The sequence below is a fragment of the Passer montanus genome, unplaced genomic scaffold (assembly GCF_014805655.1).
Source record: "Passer montanus isolate IOZ18808 unplaced genomic scaffold, ASM1480565v1 scaffold26, whole genome shotgun sequence".
In the NCBI taxonomy this organism is placed as follows: Eukaryota; Metazoa; Chordata; class Aves; order Passeriformes; family Passeridae; genus Passer; species Passer montanus.
Genome location: NW_024367261.1, coordinates 878,282 through 897,950, shown reverse-complemented (window position 1 = coordinate 897,950; position 19,669 = coordinate 878,282). Strand labels below are relative to the sequence as shown.

The 19,669-nt window shown below is 38.8% G+C and overlaps 1 protein-coding gene across 4 annotated transcripts in view; it reads right to left on the bottom strand.

The window, feature by feature from the left end:
* FARS2 (phenylalanyl-tRNA synthetase 2, mitochondrial) overlaps positions 1 to 19,669 on the bottom strand; it is a 232,453-nt gene that overhangs the window by 149,317 nt on the left and 63,467 nt on the right. For all 4 annotated transcript variants that reach the window (XR_005627770.1, XM_039712040.1, XM_039712041.1 and 1 more), the window contains 2 exons: positions 17,950 to 18,109; positions 10,440 to 10,571 (listed from right to left, as the gene is read on the bottom strand). Coding sequence is in view for 3 of the 4 variants with exons in the window: in XM_039712040.1 (XP_039567974.1) it covers positions 10,440 to 10,571; positions 17,950 to 18,109 (292 nt within the window). In the remaining variant the exon portion in view is untranslated. The remainder of the gene's footprint in view (positions 1 to 10,439; positions 10,572 to 17,949; positions 18,110 to 19,669) is intronic.

Genomic DNA, 19,669 nt, shown 5'->3' with positions numbered 1-19,669 from the left:
TCATTTTCTTTGTTCCTACTGCCCACATGCCTATGATGTACAAAACCTGCAATTCAATTATACCTCCTCTGAACATGGCCAGAACTTCAGGCTGCAAGGAACCACACAAATAAAAAAATAATCATGAGAGGGGCACAGGACAATCTTGCAAGCAGAGAGCCCTAGATAAAATAAACTCCTGCATAACATGAACTGCCACCTCTTATGAAATAAATAACAATAGTAGCAGCAAGTGGCATTACAGATAACATACAGTTTTTCTTTCTAAGATCACCAGCTTTTATTCAGTAAGACTATAAAGCAATTTAGCACTTGGAAAAGTGAGTAATTCTGCTTCTGTCTTCATTGTGATATGATGAGTTCTAATACAGTAGCAGAGATATCCTGGCAATTATATTTTTACTGTGCACAATGCAGTAGTATTGTATTAAGACTATATTTTCCCTAGATGAAAAATGGAATCCCAGTCAAGAGTTTATCTTTGACTGTCACTTTTGAAACATGCTAAGCAAGTCTGAACTAATATGAGAAAAGGATTCTCCTCATTGTACTTTTTCTTTTGGAATAATTCATTAGCTAAATACTTTTCAGCCACTACAGTCAAAGCCCTAGTTGGAGTCTCTTGCCTTATTTAAATAGATCCTACTAACTTTTCTTCTGTTATAATCCCCACTGCTATTTCACATCAATCACTGTTCTAAAAGAAACTCAGTAAATCCACTTTAAAAAAAAACCAGAAAAAGCTCTGAATTACCATATTGGTGACAATCTCTGTCATTAGAATAAAGAAGACTGGTACTTTTGAATGAGCAACTTCAGGGCTGTAAAACACATTCTTTTGTTACTTTTTCCTGTATCCCCACAATTTTAAGATAAAGTAGAAATAAAAGTCATTGCAGGGTGAGGAGTTGAACTTCTCTAAAACTGCAGCCACCAGTTTACGGACTTTTTATCAGGATCTTATTTTTTTCACTTTTTTATTTTTCTTGACAAAGCCAACATTTTCACCCACAAAATATAGAATTTGCCTAGATTATCAAATATTCAGCTAAAGTTTTTAAATAATCCAAATTACCTCAAAAGTAAGGAAGCAAACAAGCACTTTTCCCCCTCCACTCTCCATCTGGCCAAAACAGAAAATAGGCACAAGATGACTTCCATGATTACCTAATCAATTCCATTTGTTGTTACATATAAAAGTTTTCTTGGACTCTGCTGTGGTACTTGGGATCAAACTTATTACTGATGCTCACTTCAGAGTCATCAGAATACACAATTTATGACATCCATTCTGTTCAGGAAAAAACAAATATATTGCTTTAATATCTATTAGTAATCTGTCAAGTTATTCACATGGGGGAAAAGTGTTCATAAAGCCTGAGATTTTTCCCCAATTCCTTTCAGGTACACCAGCAAATCCTGCCCCAACCTAGCTGGTACACTGCCTGGAACAGGATGTCTCCTCTCCCCAGCTGTGCGGCAGTTGCCTTCCAGCAGTACAGAAGTGTCAAACCTGATCTAGATGCTTTCCTTCCTTCTGGAAAAATGTTTATCCATCACAGCATTATCACCTTCTGGACACCATTTTATTCACGTGTTGTAGATTCTATCCTCTGTACTGCTTTTAGACACTTTGTTTACGAATGCTGAACAGGAAAGTAAATCGGGGTGTCTGAAGATGAAGCCCAAGCAAAACTGAAGCTAAGGTAGTCTTTGTAATACAAGCAGAAACAGCACCAGTGTGGCTGACATATATTTCTACAAAGCTAGAGTTTACAACACCGTGCAAGGTTCTTCTGTTGGCAGGCAGTAATGATGGAGAAGCAGTGGCCCAACGCTGGCTCTTAAGCTGTTGTGTGTTTGCTCACACACAATTCAAACAGTGGTCCCCAGCCAAGGCTCGCCTGCGTGGTCAGCAGTGGATCAGTATGCGCTGGCACACGGACAGCTGGGCTATCCAGTCTTCTCAGACTCCAGCCAGAATGAGCCATGAGAGGCTGGTGCCACTGGCTCAGCCTGGCCTGCTGCCACAGCCAGGCTGTCAGCACTAGAAAGCTGCCACTGTCTCGCAACTATGCAACGTGCGTGGGTTTTCCCTTCCCCACACTTTGTCCTCTAAAGATGTGAGCCTCACCCATCACTCTGATAAATGGCATGGAGTTCCAAAGGCTGACCACCCACACACACTGCCACTGGTTTGCTATTTTCTTAGTACACCTGCAGAACAGAGAGGGGAAAGAGGTGCATGTTCAGCTCCAGCAGAAGACCTGCATTCACTCATTCCTCTCAGCAACTACCAACCTCAAAGACAAGAAATGTGGCACAACAGAGCCTCCTGCTCTAGAAATGAGAAATCAAGATTGCATTTGAGATCTAGAAAAGAAAAATACTCTTAAAATGCTTGATCTAATCTCAGCTGAACTGAATCTGTCTCTACTGAGCTTCATGTATCAGAGTCAGAAACAGTTAGAGACATGCCTGTAAAATCTCTTCTCTAGCCTCAGCTGGGTAGTCCTGGTAAATGTCCTGGGAACAGCAAAGATGAATATTGCAACGCAACAAAAACACCCAGAGGGTATCCTAGCCTGATGAGGAATTACATTAGGATCATTGAGCCAACTCCTGGCTGATTAAAAACATTCAGCATTCACCATACAACAGTGTAGTAATTCAATAGTATTATTTAGATGTATTTTCATTTGCATAAATAAAGCCAAGAGAAACACCATTTCAGTGCCATAAATTGCTGCTCTTCAACGTTTCCAAGAGTACCACTTTGTTTTACTTGGGAGCTGCTTAATAAACTATATTCATCATTATTTAGCCTTCTCTCATGTGTGTGGTGCTCTGATCCTCCTGCAGGATCCCAAGGAGACAAATCATAGTAAATTACTAAACCTTTAATTTACTTTTGATTAAAAAACTTAAGGGAAGGAGAAGCAATACATACACATGGGAAAACTGCTTCAAAGGCAAGAGAAACTTCGGAAGGTGGAACTGCTTATCTCTTTTTCTTTTCAAGATTTCAAATGGACTAAAACAGGCCTCACATATGTTGAGGGGAGCTCTTACTCACTTAATGGAAAGATGTGCTGGTCAGTCAAATAAGCACTCCTGCTGATTTCAACATTTGTGTTAGACTGAGTTAACCCTTTGTCACATACATTTTTGTGCAGAAAAAATGAAGCATAAAGACAACATAGTTTCTTAAATTATGAAGGAACTTATACTCCAACTAAAAATGTAATCTGGCACCATGAAAGGGAAATTACCCTCTAAATCTACTGGCATACTACTCTTAACACTAAGCTAGAAAAATCATATAAAGCCACAAACTCAAATGGCCATCCAAGTTTTATAATAATTACTTACTTCCAAGAATCAATCCTACACCTTTTCTTCCACAAGATATCCCTGTAAACAAATAATACATTTCCCAGGAATAGATATAATAGAATTGTAGTAATGAAATGGAATACTGTATTTTTTCAATATATACAGATTGGAAGCAAGCTTATATTAATTCTTTTGAAAAATCCCAACTTTAATATAGATGATGAATCAGTCAAAGGTAATAGAATAAGAGAAAGCAACATTTCAAAAATGTTATGGGTTCCTTCTGTATGAAAAAGTTAATGGAAAAACAGCTTTAAAAATAGCTGTAAATGAAGCAGAAAACAACAGGCAAGTTACCTTGACAAGGAAAAGGGAAGGGCAGAGTCAAGATCTAACTTTGTAACACAACATACACATCAGACCAGGTTGTGTAGCCACAGATAACAGAACAAGAAAAAAAAATAATAAAACAATGCAGCCTTTGATTGACATGAGCATCACCTCTGTATAACCCATTTCTGTGTTTTTGATTACTTATCAAGGCAAAACTTGGACTTCCTTCCAGTCAGTTCAAAAGAAACTAAAATAAAATCAACCCCAAAAAGCAATCATCATACAAACACAAGAAATAAACTCTCTTCAATTTCCTCTTTGAGTAGAAAGGAGTTAAAAGAAATAACTTCTATATAAAAGTAATCTCAATTTTAAAATACATGCTCTTTAGCAACTTGAACCTTTAAAGTCCTAAGAGTCCAGATCTAATCCTGCCAAAATTTAAATCCCAAGCTGCAGCTCAGCCCATGTGTAAATATGTAGTAGTGCTGTATCTACTCTCTTTGCAGGATTGGGATGCTTAGCAAACCACCAGTGATGTTTGCAGTCACAAAGGAGGGTGGCACTAATTGTTAGTCTGAAGATGCTAAGAAAGTGGCCAGTATTTCTGCTGTCACTTGCTATAGCTGATTCCTTTACAGTCAAGAGATGTGGTAGTCAACTAAGAACACCAAATTGCCACTCCACACCCCTCAGCTTACATGACTGGGCCCTTTATATAAAATATTTCAAAGTCAAGTACACGTTTTGTTGGTAGCCATTCAGGTGACTACAATCACAGCTCCTCTCCTCATACAGACAGGGTGGAACACCACAGATTTTCAGGGGAAGTCAGGTCCTCTGCCCTACCACTTATTCCCTTATAAACTGATCTCCATTGTCTTAGGCGCACACATCTCTGGATGTGCCACATCCATACATTTGTGGGTATCTGTACAATATCTGAAGAACAGATAAAAATTCAATCCCATTTTTCTCTAAAAGCCCACAACCAACTCCACACCAGCTCCATGTCTGAGCAATGCAAAATTTCAATGGCTGCCAGCTCAACAGGTCTCTCAACTCAGCCAGATGTGACAATCATTTTTTCTGATTTACACTGTGTGGGTGTGTGTAGAAAACCACACACCAAAATTAAAACAGGTCAAATATGCCTCACTCTGTATTTAATTGGTCAATTTGTTTCATTTGTCTCATTCTGTATTTATTTTTACACATATACACACGCATGTATGTACAAATGTAAATCACTAGGATTGAGGGAGACAGGGTGACCCAGGAGCTGAGATATAAAGCTGGGATTCAGCCTCAGTTTCTTCAACAGGCAACCCTTGGGATGTCAATAAAACTCAGATGCTTCCTAATTTGTCACTAGTATTATTTCATCTGAGACACTGTATCTTCATGAAATACTAACTTTACCTTCAGGTACCTGCCTAAATTGGGAAACTCTGCTCCCCCTGCCATCAGACATAGAAGAGGCTGCCCAGCAGATCGATCCCAAAAGCTCCACACATTCTGAAGGAGGCATCTATCCGACTGGAAGACTTTTTCTATTGAGTTTAAAAGGACAGTAGGAAAGCTCCCTTTAACCAAGACAGCTGCACTCTTTGCCTGCACTGTGCATGCAGCCTCCAGTGCACTTCAGTTCCAGCCCACAAGCAAGGCACGATGACACCGCTATCTCAGCGTGGTCTCAGGGGAGGAAGCACAGGAACGGCTGGGAGAGGCAAGATACTACAGTAGTGTGGTTGTACAGGAGACAGACAGTGACCTAAACTGACCCCAAGGATTTGGGATGTGGAGCTGTGAAGCTTATACAGCAGATTTAAATCACTTTGGGTGCTCCTGTGGGAAGAACCAGTCCATCCAACAGTTCTACCTCATGTTCTTGGGAGGCCTCAAATGCTCAATACACCAATACCTCTATAATTTTAATTTCACCTTGAAGGGTTTCAGGCATGTATTTTAAATGCATTATATTTACCCTTCTACACTACATCCAAACACATACAGCATTAACTATTTCAAGGTCTCCACAGAGAGCTGTTAGCAGAGACAGAACATGGGCCGGCACACGACTGAACCAAACATGCACCATCTGCTCAAACATTTTAATGTAATTTACCAGGCAGGAGCTGAGCAGAAAAAAACCAAAAAACCCGATAGATGAAAGAAATTAGATTTCCCCTAGTCCAAAATACCTCCTGCTGCTTGATATATGAACCTAACTCACCCATAACTAATATTTCATTTAAGAACATATTCAAAAAATATTTTTTAAGTCCTGTGCCTGCAAGGCAACATTGACATAATTCTTCTGTTAACCTGCTGCCCACTAAGAACTGCCCAGACTGATAATTCTATTGCCAAAACCAAAAAGGAGCATACTAGTTAAGAACTTTAAATTTGTTACTTCCACTCAAATCGCAATTTCAATGAATTTCAATAAATGAGTAAAGAAAGAGAAATATTTATTTACTGCAGCACTGAAGCCAAACAAGTTCTACATGTTAAGACTTGTATTTGGCTGAAGGTGGCAGCCCTGGGCCGAGTACTATTTGAATTTTGGGAATAAGTCCTGTCACTAATATGTAAAAGGGATTCCAAATGGCAAAGACTTGCACTTCAAGAATCAGGTTTCACAGAGAACAACCCTCCACCTTTTAAAACAAAAGCAATGATTTGTAGAACTCACAACAATCTCCTTTTGTCACGTTCAACAGTATTCATGAAAATGTTGAGACAGGGTTAGCAAATTTTCTGCTATTAGAAATACTCACAAAATTAACAAGAAACTAGGACAACTACCTTTGCTATAAATTCAGCTGACATTTCCTTTTCCAAACCCCTACAACATTCCCTACTCCTTTTAAGCTGACAATAAAAAATCAAATTTTTAAAAAAATTTGAGACTGTAAAAAAACCCATTTGTGAGACTGTAAATATCATTGTTAATTTCTGATGTGAAAGGTAGAAAAATCTGCATACAGTGGGAAAGTTCTATCAATTCCTCTTACTGGTACCCTAAATACAGCAGCCTTCGTTCATTTCAGGAAATGACACCTTAAACAGAGTTCCCCCCAAGCTGAGTGTCTGGCTGTGTGCCAAGATGCTTCAACATCCTCTAGCAATCAAAAGCCATCATCTGCAGCAGTCATCATCCCAAAACCTCCCCTTTTTTTTCAACTCAAGGCTCATTTAATGTGGCCACAGCTCTCTTCACAGAGAGCAGCAGACACAACTTCCCCAGGATTTTTCCTGAGAAAGGCAGTGAGAAAGCTCAGAGAAGAAGAAAAACAATTCTTATCTCTACTTTCTACATCTGTTGTTTGGCACATGTGGAATGTGTTATGGAGATTGTTTACCCAAAAGGGATTTGTTAATTGGACACTGGTGATGTTTGGATTGATTGACCAATTGGGTCAAAGCTGTGTTGTGACTATATGTAAGGGATTTTTCTTTAGTATAGTTTAGCATTAGTATAGTATAATATAGTATGTAATGTGATATAGCTTAGTAAAGCATTTGATCAGCCTTCTGCAACCATTGGAGTCAATGTACGTTATTCCCGCATTGGGGTCACTCTGACACTATAATTAAAGGTCAACACAGCAAAATTAATATTAAAAATTACAAGAAAAGGAAAAAAAGAAGCCTGGAGAAGACGCAGGCAGGAGCAGTCATGACTCAACATATGGCTAGGCTCCCATGTAGGAGGGACTGTCTGACCACCACTCTTTGGCTTGGAAAGACGTCAGTGACAACACCTACAACTGAAATCGAAACAAATATTGAGGGGCTTAAACAGGGAAAAAGAGAGACTTACTAATTCTTCTGAGTTGAGCACGACAGAAGAGCTCTAACTGTATCTCTAAGTTGTTGGTCAGAACAAGAAAGAGTGATTCCTCATGCAAGTTAGGCAAATTAAGACATTGCAGAGAGTAGAAGTTTATTGGGACTCAAACATTTCAACAAATGAATGGAAGAAAATTCCACAATTTCCACCATGGAAAGCAAACATACCACTTTCAGCTCAGGAAAGACACAGCTGCAAGAGCATATCAGGGAAGGATCAGTATAACCATGCTGTTCTACTCACCTGTAGGCACTGCTTGGGAAGTGATACATCATCATGATACAGCAACGCCTTGGACTTGAGGTTGGATCTGGTGTGCCACCCTTACATTATTTTATTGTATTCCTCAGGAGTTAAAAACATCACGAGAAGTCTTATCAAAAAAATTACGGGATTCTCTTATTTTTGTTGTTTGTTTGGGGGTTTGGGTTTGTTTTGGGATTGGGGGGGAGAGTGTTTGGGTTTGGTTTTATTTTTAAATTATTTGGCTTATAGTCTTATGGTTTTGATGTAAACTTTAGTTCAATTTACTTGCTTCCATCCTCAGCTAACATATTCTGCAACACTGAGCACTGAGAACATTGCCATTGATTTCCATCAGCAAAGGATCACACCCTAACTGCTTCCAATTTCACAGTTACTAAGCAACACTAAGTGATCACAGCCTCTGAGCAAGCAATGTCCTGTATTCAAAGGTTTGAACTGTAGAACTTTATGAAGACTTGAAACTTGGGCACCTACCAATGAACGCCAGCTTCACAAAGTTTAGATAACTAACTCCTGAAGTACAGAAATACATACCTTGGGTGTTAATTGAAATTAGCTCTACTGAACCACAGAATTTCCTTGTATACTCATCATGGACCTAAAACTGGGAGTACTTTCTACTATACTGCAAAGTTTCTGTATTTTTTCCAGGATTAACCAGAACAAACCCTCATTTATATTGAAATTCATACACAGCACTCCTATTAAAATTACGTTATGGGATAAAGATGAAAAAGAAAGCACACAAAACCAGGAAGATAAATACCATCAGCCTTTAAGGGAACATGTAACATCATCCCTTACAATTCAGTGCATCTTTGGAGTACTGCACATTTTTTTAATGATTACATAAAAACACTGTAATAGGATTTCTGTTTTTCTTTTAAAATAATATCACTGTTAGAAATACTATAACTGTTAGAAAATAGTAAATAACACCATAGTCTACTTTTTTTTTGTTGTAGGAGACTTTCCCGAATGCAAAAAGCTCTTAAAAAATAATCAATAGCAAAATTTGCTTTAATGAAGATGGTACTTGCAGCCTTTACTAAATTATACTTACTCATCTACACACCAAGGCAACAGAAACCTTGCTTGCTGCTAACATAGAAAATCTGAATGGTCCAGAAGACTGGATCCATTACCCAATTAATGACTAAGAATGAGACTGGCTGTTCTCCCTTGGAAAATCCTGATCTGGTCTAACATTTAAAAAATGTGAAATTTCAAGGGTGAGAAAGTGCTATGGAAGCCCACGCATGAGAACGCTAAAAAAAAAAAAAAAAAAAAAAGTGCTGCAGAAACCTCTGGTGTTACATGTACATCCATTCACACACACACAAATGTATACAGTAATTGTTTAGGGACACAGTTTGGCTCTTTTCACACCCATTAGAGCATCCTAATCATAAGAGTTGATTAACATAAAAGCTTTTGAAGCAGAAAGCCTGGATGTTGGTGTGTTACATCTAATGGAAACAATATTACACAGCAGTCTTTCACTTCCGAGACTGATTAGAAGCTGTATTGTATCTACCACACTATGAAGATAATAACCTGAGAGAACATTAGCATAAATCATTAATTCATTGTGGGGAAACTCTGGAAGAGGATATCTTTCTAAAAGGAAAATGATCACATTAAAATGCAAGCAAACTTTGAGGAAAACAAGCTGTGCCAAGTAAATGATGCCAAAATTAAGTAATTCATAGTTATTGTACTTGGTCTTCAATAGGAAGAATTTAGAGCACATGAAAATACAAAAACAACTTAGCAAACCAGTGGGAAAAAAATCAACTGAGTGTTATGTTGGCTATCTGAAAGCCCGCTTGCTGGAATTACAGAGATCATATTCCAAAAGGCTCACATACCTAATAAATAGTACTGGAAGACACTGAACAACACCGAGTGCATGTACACCGTCCTGTGCTTCCTAAGAATTGCCTATCTTCACTATGAGCAAGCATGCAAAATTCTCCAAATAAAAAAATAATTAGAAAAAGAAGGAAAGGAGAAATTGATGTATTTTAATACTTATGTGTCAGTTTTAGAAAGCAAAATGGGCAGGTGAAATTGCTCTGTAATAATTTCAATTAAAATAAATTATGTTGCTTTTAATGCAATTTACAACCTCATAAATGACCAACCTGAGGAGAAAAGCAATAAAACAAAAGAAAAAAGCTACCCACCATTTACCCAGCGTGCAAACAGCAATATGAAAGATATCACATTCCTCTTTCTATGCCTTAGACACAGAGGAGCATTTTGATATTCCAAATATTAAGGCATGTTATTTGCGATTCTTTTAAGTCGTAACTAAGAACGCACTTGGCATCTCTTGGGAAAGGAAAAAAAACCCTGCACACCCTTGTAGGTTTTCTTTTAAAGCTGGCATCCCTCTGTCTCCTTACTGCACACAATAAAAGGCAAGCCTTCTGTTTGCAGGCTTCAGGTCACTCGCTCAGTCGCTACCCTCAAACCACAGCATGCGAGGGCTGCACTCCACCTGAGGAGTATTTGCGGCGGCTGCCATGCGGACATGTCTGTGCTCACCGGGGTAGAAGGGGCATTCCAGGCTGTGAAGCTGATTGTGCTAGAAGTGCTTGCTAACAGAGATGTCAATGAAGTAAAGGAGTTTCGGTACCTGAGTTAACAAGCTGCTGCTCCATGACCCCGCAGCCCAGGACCTCCATCCATTCTCCTTGGAAGTTGATCTCCATCTCAAAGGAAGGGTGAGTAAATGGGAAGTAGCAATCTACCCATCTGACTTGCAGTCCTGTAGCAGTGTTTAAAAAATAAATAAATATGAAAGGGTGTATGCTTAAAAGGCCATCCCTCCAACCATCTGTAAAATTTGCCCTTCAACTAATGACATGAATTACAGCAATCCAGAGAAAATAAATAGCAAACAAACTAATTTACAACACTTGTGCGAGGCAATAAATCTTAAAACCTGTGGAAAAAAATGACCATGTCTTTTCTAATATGAAATATGCTTTGTGCAATTCAAGCACCCTTTGAAACCAAATCAATCATTTGTCAAAGTAGTAACCACCTGGCATCGAACAAAAATGAGCCAAGATAATGGGAAAGTCAGTAATTTTGTTATTCTTTGCACCAGGAAATGACTAACTGCTTCTCACAGGAAAAGCTAGCTAAGTCTTTAATTTTTACTTAGTATTTTATGGATTGTCTAGGCAAGTAATTTTTTTTCATCAAAACTTAATTAAAACACAGAGCTATTCTATCTGTATATGTTTAAAAATGAAAGTTAAAAATAGATATTAATATACACAAATAGAAATATATTTTCAGAGTTGCATATTATTAAGGTATGCAACACATGCACAGAGCATTCTGGACCTGGTAGATAAGTGTACGGGAAAATCCCCACTTGGTAATTCCCCACCATCCTCCTCAGCTCAGCACCTCTGCAGACAGCACTGCACAGAGCAAGGAAAGTCCTGGCATCTCAGAGCAGTGCAGCCAGAAGAGGACAAGGTCTTCCTTCCCAAGGTCTTCAGTGCTGCCAAAAGCAGAGTTGTTGTCAAAGTGCTCATTATATTTGATGAGTACTAGTTCTAATGATTTACAGACGCTTTGTTTCACTAAAATGTTTTTTCTAACCATTAGGTGTCAGGAAAGAAGTCTCAGAAACATGAACCATAAAAACTTGATAGAGAACTGAAATGCAAATTCTGTAAGCTAAGCTAATGCCTTAACCCCAAATACACCTTCTTTTCAATTAAGCCAAATGCTAATCAGAGTTAGGATCATTAAGAACCAGGCAGGTCCAGCTTCAAAAATAAGGAGCTGAACCTTATTTTTGAAAGGCAAAGGTAGTGTGTATGACAGCAACTGTTAACATTCCTGGTTTGATCTTCAAGTTTTTTTGGGATTGTTTCATAAGAGGAATGTAAAACCTTAAATTGCATGATTCATACTAAATGTTTTTCAAATGAAAATATTTAAAGTAACCTCAAGAATTACATCTTCATTGATTACCTCTGAAACATGAAATGCAGCTACAGAAACTGAAACAATGATTCACAACAAAGATGTACATGCCTGGCCAAAACATAAAATACCTCTTAACAGTCACAGGGAACTTTTCTAGATGCTATGAAATTTCAAATGGCAGGGCAAGTTTCAAATCAAACAGACTGGCACTTCTAGATTTTCTCTGCTTTCTTAAAAACCAATCTCAGGAAAGTATATGAGTAACGGAAAACGTTTTTTATAATTGTACAGACAGAACTCAGAAAACTAGAAGTATTTACAATAGTTTCATTCATGTCACAATTGTAGTGTGACAGCAATCACTTGATTGCTCCTTTTTGTCTGCATGACAAAAAAATACATAGATGAAAAGAGTCGTGCATACAATAATATAGTGCTCAGAAAACATTTTTTTTAATTTCCTGATCTTGGCATTTTTAATCCTTGGGCTGTGCACATATAAAATATTCTAATTTAGCTTGCAAAATTTGCAACTGCAGCAACTGCATTGAATATTCAACTACTTTGGGTTCAATAACAACATTCAGATAATGGTTTCTTATTAATCCTCTGATTACTTAAAAAATGAAGCTCTGCAAATAAAAGGATTTCTCAGCTGTTTGTTCTTAATTAAAATAAATTTTAAAAGGTAAAAAAGAATTTAAAGCTCTTTTTATTTTTGAATTTTAATGCATATTAGTACTTAAGATGAGTATAATTAAGAGGCTTCTGGTTTAAATGCAAATAAGCAAACAAACAACATTCTGAATAAACCAAAACAAATTCACAATGAAGAAACAACTATCACCTTCATTTTGTTCTCTAAATTAATAGTTAATCCCACATACCACAATAATTTTATTCATACAGTATCCAGGCCATTTGGGAATACCTCTACCTAGTAGATAGTTTACATTCAAGTGTTCTTTCAGACTTTTGGCTCTAGAAGACTTCACTGAAAAGAAGTGGGTGCTCAGCCTTTGGCAACATTAACTGCATTTCTATAGAGTGTCATGGAATAAATGGGTACATTTATTATTTAGATACAAAATATTGTCTTGTGCTCAGTATATTCCCAAGGAGTAAAGGGCATCGCTTACACTCAGCAAATTAAACCACTAAGGAATTTAAAGGATTATGATGATTAGGCTTCCTATAGTACTATAAAATTTTCCTGATTTGACCTAGTGTATTTCTTCACATACAGCCTATGAAATACTGGCAAAATTGATCTTTTCTAGGAATTTTAGGAGGCCAAGAGACACATATCTCTCTTAAAACAGGCACTTACAAGAGCACACTGCTGAATCTAATCAAGGCCTGACTACTAGACACAAACTCCATAACTTTTCCAGTTCAAAGAAATTATTTGTTATCAGACACAATACCACGCTCCCAGCAAAACTGCTCTACCACTCCCCTCCTCAACTGGACTAGGGGTAGAAAATTTAATGAAAGGCTCATGGGTCGAGATAAGGGCAGGAAAAGATTACTCAGCAATTACAGTCATGGGCAAAATAGAGTTGACTTGGGGAAAGTCATTCAATTTATTACAAATCAAATCAGAGCAGGATAATGGGAAATAAAAACTAAATCTTGAAAACAACTTCCCCCATCCCCCCCTTCTTCCAGGCTCAACTCCACTCCCAAAAACTCTAACTCCTCCTCACTAGCAGTGGGGATGGGGAATGGGGGCTGTGGCCAGCTCATGACTCATTTTCTCTTCCACTCTTCCTCTGCTCCAGGGTGGAGTCACACCCACTGAAGACAGTCCTTCCTAATTGCACCACCAGGAGTCCCTTCCACAGCATGCAGTCCTTCAAGAACCTCCTGCTCCAGCATGGTTCTCTCCACAGTGTCACAGGTCCTGCCAGAAGCCTGCTCCAACACAGGTTTCCAGCAGGGTTCCAACCTTCTTTGGGAATCAACCTGCTCCAGCATGGGGTGCTCCATGGGCTGCAGATGGACCTCTTTACCCCCATGGGCTGGAGGGGCACAGCTGCTTCACCATGGTTTGCATCATGGGCTGCAGGGGAATCTCAGCTCAGGCACCTGGAGCACCTCTCCTTCTTCTCCCTCCTTCTCCACTGACCTTATGTCTCAACAGAGGTATGTGAAGGGCTGCTTCTCACACATGTTCTCATTCCTCTCCCTGGCTGCAAATTGTGCAGGATTTTTTTCCTCCCTTTTAAAGTGTGTTATCCCAGAGGCACCACTACCATCACTGATGGGCTCAGCTTTGGCCAGCAGTGGGTCCATCCTGGAGCTGGCTGGCACTGGCTCTGTCAGACATGGAGCAAACTCTGGCAGCTCCTCACAGAAGCCACCCCTGCAGTCTCCCTGCTACCAAAACCTTGCCATGCAAACCCAATACAGTAACTTATATGTGAGATCAGTATGGAAATAGTGAATAATTACTCTTATTTCTGAACACTGAGTCCAGGTAAGGAATTGGCCATAGCCTGCACTCAAAAGTAATGGTGTTATTAGATATTAAACTAAACAAGTGCTAGCCTAATTGAGTCTCATAATGAAAAAGGCTTGACCAAAGCCACTGAAAAAGAAAGAAAAGAAAAAAGAACAAACCAAACACATTAAAGCAGCCTATTACTACACTACAGCACAGAAGCAACAAAGCCTGAGACCCAGATGGTCTTCACTGACCAGAAATTCTCTTTGTTGCTGTGAGGATTATTTTTAGAGACAAGGTTATGGAATAAAAAGGAGAGGGGTGCAAGGAGGGTGCTGGGAAGCACAGAAGGTATTGAACTGTGGCCTCTTGAGGTGTGTGTCAATTTGTAAGTACTCTGCACCTCATTGTTTCAGATAATTCATCATACTTGCAGCAGACAGGAGCTAGCTGCCCATATAAACCTGCATTAGCTCACATTTTTCAGAAGTTATTAGCCAGACCATTATGTCCTTTATAATTTATTTTTTTAACTCATTAAACTCATAGATCTCCAAGCACTCAAAGGAGGTATCAGTACAACAGAATTAAGGAGAATGAGCAGAACATGTTTGATTTAAAAGATATCCAGTGGCAGTTCAGTGAGACCCAGCAGTGGCAAAGCCATCAAAGGACAGCATTACTCACTCTCCTGCCTTCCCTTACCAGTGCCTAGGAACTGGGTAGATAAATATGGCATAGCAGGGAATTTTGAGCCATTTCATGTGAAGCAACAAATCACAGAACCAGCACACAATCATTATTTTCTATTTGCTATAGTAAGATTACTTCTGAACCTCTCAGGGCACAGAAAGCTTTTTGCAAACTACAGAGGTGTTAGAAAAAGAACCATAGTTGAAAAAGACTGGCTAACTTTACGAGGAAATCTTGGACAGCCTTGTTACTAGGTAACTAAAATGAGAACTAACAGACTACCTACACTGGCAGAACTGTATGGGGAGATGGATGTGTAACTTTAATTAGTGGATTTTAAGTGTGCACTTCATGGAAGTAACAGAGAAAAACTAAGAAAAGTGATGTCTAGGTGCACTATCTAAAATATCTTCCTGACAGAAAAATGGAAGAAACTGAAAGACAGTTATTTGTAGAATGCAAAATCAGGCATGTCATACCACCAGCAAATGCCATAAAAATAACTACTTTATATTGCCAAGTTTATAAGACAACTGATTGGATGCTCCAGAACTTTCTCCCTCCTCTAATATCTGTCATTCCTTTGACTGTTGCAAAACCAGAAAGACGTAAAAAGACAAACTTTTGTAATAAGGGTAAGTGCAGACTCTATGAATTCTTTGACTTTCCTTAGGACAACACAGTGATTTTTAAGCAACTTTGTTTTGTCAATACTGAATTGTCCAAATAGTGTGGTAGGAAACAGGTAGAACCCAACTGTCTCATTAAATATTATGAAAACTAACCTAGAACAATGCAGAGGGGAAAAATAAAAAAGAGGGCAAGTCAGTGATATGACTTTCTGCAGACATCCTGCAGAGATCCTCAGTCTGCCATTAACCTGAGCCAGTAAATTCACAGAGAAGCACTGCAGATGCACAATTTCCAAGTCCGGGACTTCAGGTACAAGCCAGTTTATGTAAAACTAACATGTACAGCAAGCTTAATCTACAATCCAAACAATCTGCCTACAGAAAACAGTTGACTGTATGACAATGCAACATTTCAGTCATTCACTGCAGCAGTGGGGTCATGCTATCCTGCTAGAAAAGATGTGCAACTTCACTACAATATTCTGCTGACAGAACAGGTTGTACAGAATACAACTGATGCCAAGGATAAAGGAAGTAAATTTTTGCTTTTAAGAGAACATGGTGCCTTATGAAATATCCACATATAGGAAAAACAGAAATTTTCCAAGAGCAACACATTAAACACATTTTAAATATTGAGTCAAAATTTATAGGAGTCAAGATACAAAAAGTAATTAAGAGTACCATGCAAAGAGTAAAATGCTAGTTAAAAGATGACAGCTATCAAAAGACAAATTTATTTATGTGTGCCCCAAGACAGTTGCAGTGCACCAGTCTCATATACCTTGTGCCTAACATGAACTTTGAATACTTTTAATTCCTGTATTTCCATGAATGGGGCAAATACACATATATACACATACATATGTAAATTTAAATTTAAAACCATATTAAATTAATTGCAGTAACTATATCTTGTGTTTGTATTCCAGGAAAAATGTTGGGGGTATAGAAATAGAAAACCCCAACAGTAAGAAGGTGGCATCTACCTTTAGTTTGTACATTTTAAATAATTTATGAATATATTTTAATGTCTTTTTAGCTACTGGGTGGAATGTATAAGAACTAGTAACAGCTAACATGCTGAGGCTTAAAGTGCAGTATCTGTCAACAGTTAGAGAAGGATGCCACTGCAGTCTGAGATACCACTAATAATTCAGAGAAATTGCTCACTGTAAACATCCTCCGCATCTGAGGTTGATCTACATGTATCATTCTTACTGTTACCCACTTTCATCCCAATTTTGTATGTTTAAAAAGGTCACTGTTAAGTAAAATACACCTACAAGAAGCTTTGAGCTGAGGAATGTCAAAATTTTTGTTCAGGTGGAATAGAACAATAACTGGTAAAGGTTTTGCATGCTATAAGTCAACTTGAAAAATTCAGAAATATATTCAAGCAGTCATATATAGAACCTGGTATCATTATCAATCCACTCTTGGAACTACTGCTCTAAGTGCAGTAAACATCTTAAAACACCTTAGAAAGTAGGCAAGATACCTCATTGCATTCTAATACCATCCAGTATTTCCTCAACAGAAAAACGAATCAGCTCAGAAGAGTAGCCTCCTGACCAAGAAATAGCATTAATGTAGCAATTTTGACTCAGGCCATTTATAAATTCAATTCCTGAAACTGAAAGCAGGTATCTGAGGAGAGAATACTTCATTCATATACACACCCATTACCCTTCCTCATTCCACTGTAAGTACCGAAAAACAATTACTGTTCAGCTTGATATGAACTTAGCAAACACAGTCTGCTCTCAGCTGGAAGGTTTAATTTATCTGCACAAAGGATGCAGCACATGGACACAGGCACCCCTTCCCTACTCCTGCCCATCCCCATGCTGCTGGTGCGGGATCTGAACGCTGCCCCATGGACCCCAGATGTGACGTTGCACCCATGCCCCATCCCTCCAGGGACACAGGAGGCCCAGAAGGATGAAGCAAAGGGGGTCCTGCAGAGTTCTGTGCTGGAGCTGGAGCTGCCTCTTCTCACAGGACCCACACTGATGAAGCAAAGGGGGTCCTGCAGAGTTCTGTGCTGGAGCTGCCTCTTCTCAGAGGACCCAAAATGGCAGGCCTTTAGCACACAGCTTCTGCCAGACCGCTGCTGGCAGCTGTGTCTCCACACATCCCCACCTGCATTTGTGCCCACCAAGTTACTCTGACATGCTGCACACCTAAACATTTTCACACAAACCTGCTGAGTCAACACAGTGCTGTGTGCACCAGTATTTAGGAAAACCCAGAGAGGAATGTGTGGCCTCTTGGAAAAACCCATCTGGCTGTTTCTGTATTACCAGCTGCCAACACAACCCCTAAGCTTCCCTTCTGTGTTATGCAGCAAAATGCTTCTCCAAAGCCTAAATGTCTGTAGGCATGAGTAATCTAGGGGAAAAGGTGCAAGAACCTACCATCACCAAAGATGTGAGTCATGAGCTTCGTGAGCACTTGCTTCAGGTTGAACTCCACCAGCCTCACTGCCTCCATGGTGTGACACTCCTGCTTGTGTGCAGTGCGATGGCCTTGCTCAAACAGCTGTAAACCTTCACCATCTTTAATGCTGGAGAACAACTAGAACAAAAACACAAAAACACCACCTTTTGCATCAGTGACCTCCAGAACGAAAATCAATGAAAGTTCATTCTCTATTTAAAGTGGGAATCTTACCTGCTAAGCCTGCACTGTGAAAAACAAACATAAAAACTGTGACTTAATACAAATTCTGTTCACTAAATGCAGAGATGAATCTCTGTAAGAACAAAAATGCTCAAAAAAATCTGGTTTATTTCTACCATTAAATAATATGATTAGCTATAGGAAAATAATAATTTACAAATAAGCATGTCTCCTTTTCTGATTCAGTTACTTTGAATATTACCGTGCAGAACAAAGCACTCTACACAGTGTATGCAAATAACACCCCAAAAACTACAAAACACAAGGAACTCAATGGCATTTGTCAGCACTTCAACTCTTTTAGTATTTGGATGATGTAAAAGAAATACCAAAACAACAACAACAACAAAAAAAAAACACACAAAACCAACCCCCCCCCAAAAAAGAAACAAAACAAAAACTCACCAACAAACAAAACAAAACAAACCCAGGCAGTTAACAAGACTTAAGCTGCTTACAGTTGATTCATCCTGGATATAGTTTATAGCACTTCAACTCTTTTAGTATTTGGATGATGTAAAAGAAATACCAAAACAACAAAAAAGAAACAAAAACAAAAAAACAAACACAAAACTACCCCCCCCCAAAAAAAAGAAACAAAACAAAACAAAAACTAACCAACAAAACAAACCAAACCCAGGCAGTTTAACAAGACTGAAGCTGCTTACAGTTGATTCATCCTGAATATAGTTTATGTTCATTTAAGGACTACCATTTTCCTGTATATTTCCACACACAGCATCCTTTTTGTGAACAAGAATTTTGTCTTTGGGGCATTTAAGGATTCATGATCTCAGGTGGGGGTATCCAGATAAGTTACAAAGCACAGGAACAGCTGGTTTTGGATGTGGCAGACTTGCTCTTCATTTGGACACTGCTCCCCACCACATCTGCTGCAAGTTGAAGATTTCTGTATTCTGCATATCCCCATATGTTTCTGACCAGGTAATCCTAGCCAGATACATACCAGCAAATCTATATCCTTTCAGAGAGACCAATAAAACACATTCATTAAACAACACTGTTGGAGGCTTTGTGTCTTGGGGAAACAAGCAGGTGGTTTTACAATCTAAAGAGTACTTTTGTTGGAAATCCTTACAGCTGTACAAATCCCCCATATCTGGGGTGAAATCTTGAGGGCAGGGAGAGCCAGTTGTGAAAGTGTTTCTAGTGCTTTTTCCTACCCCTCCTCCTCTACCTTCCCCTAGTCAATCAAGCACACACAGAGGGAAAAAACCATGCACTGAGATTTTCTTTCCATTAAGCCTCCCAACACAAATAGCTCTTACTCAGGAGATGCCACGAATAGTGTGTAACCTTAAAACAACTTCTGTGGGCATCCATGAGTTGTTAACTGCAGTTTGATGCCTTCAGAGCAATAAATGCTCTAAACAAAAAGTTCAAGTGAATCCCTGGTATTCCACAAATGCTAGATACAATTAATTAGGACTAGTT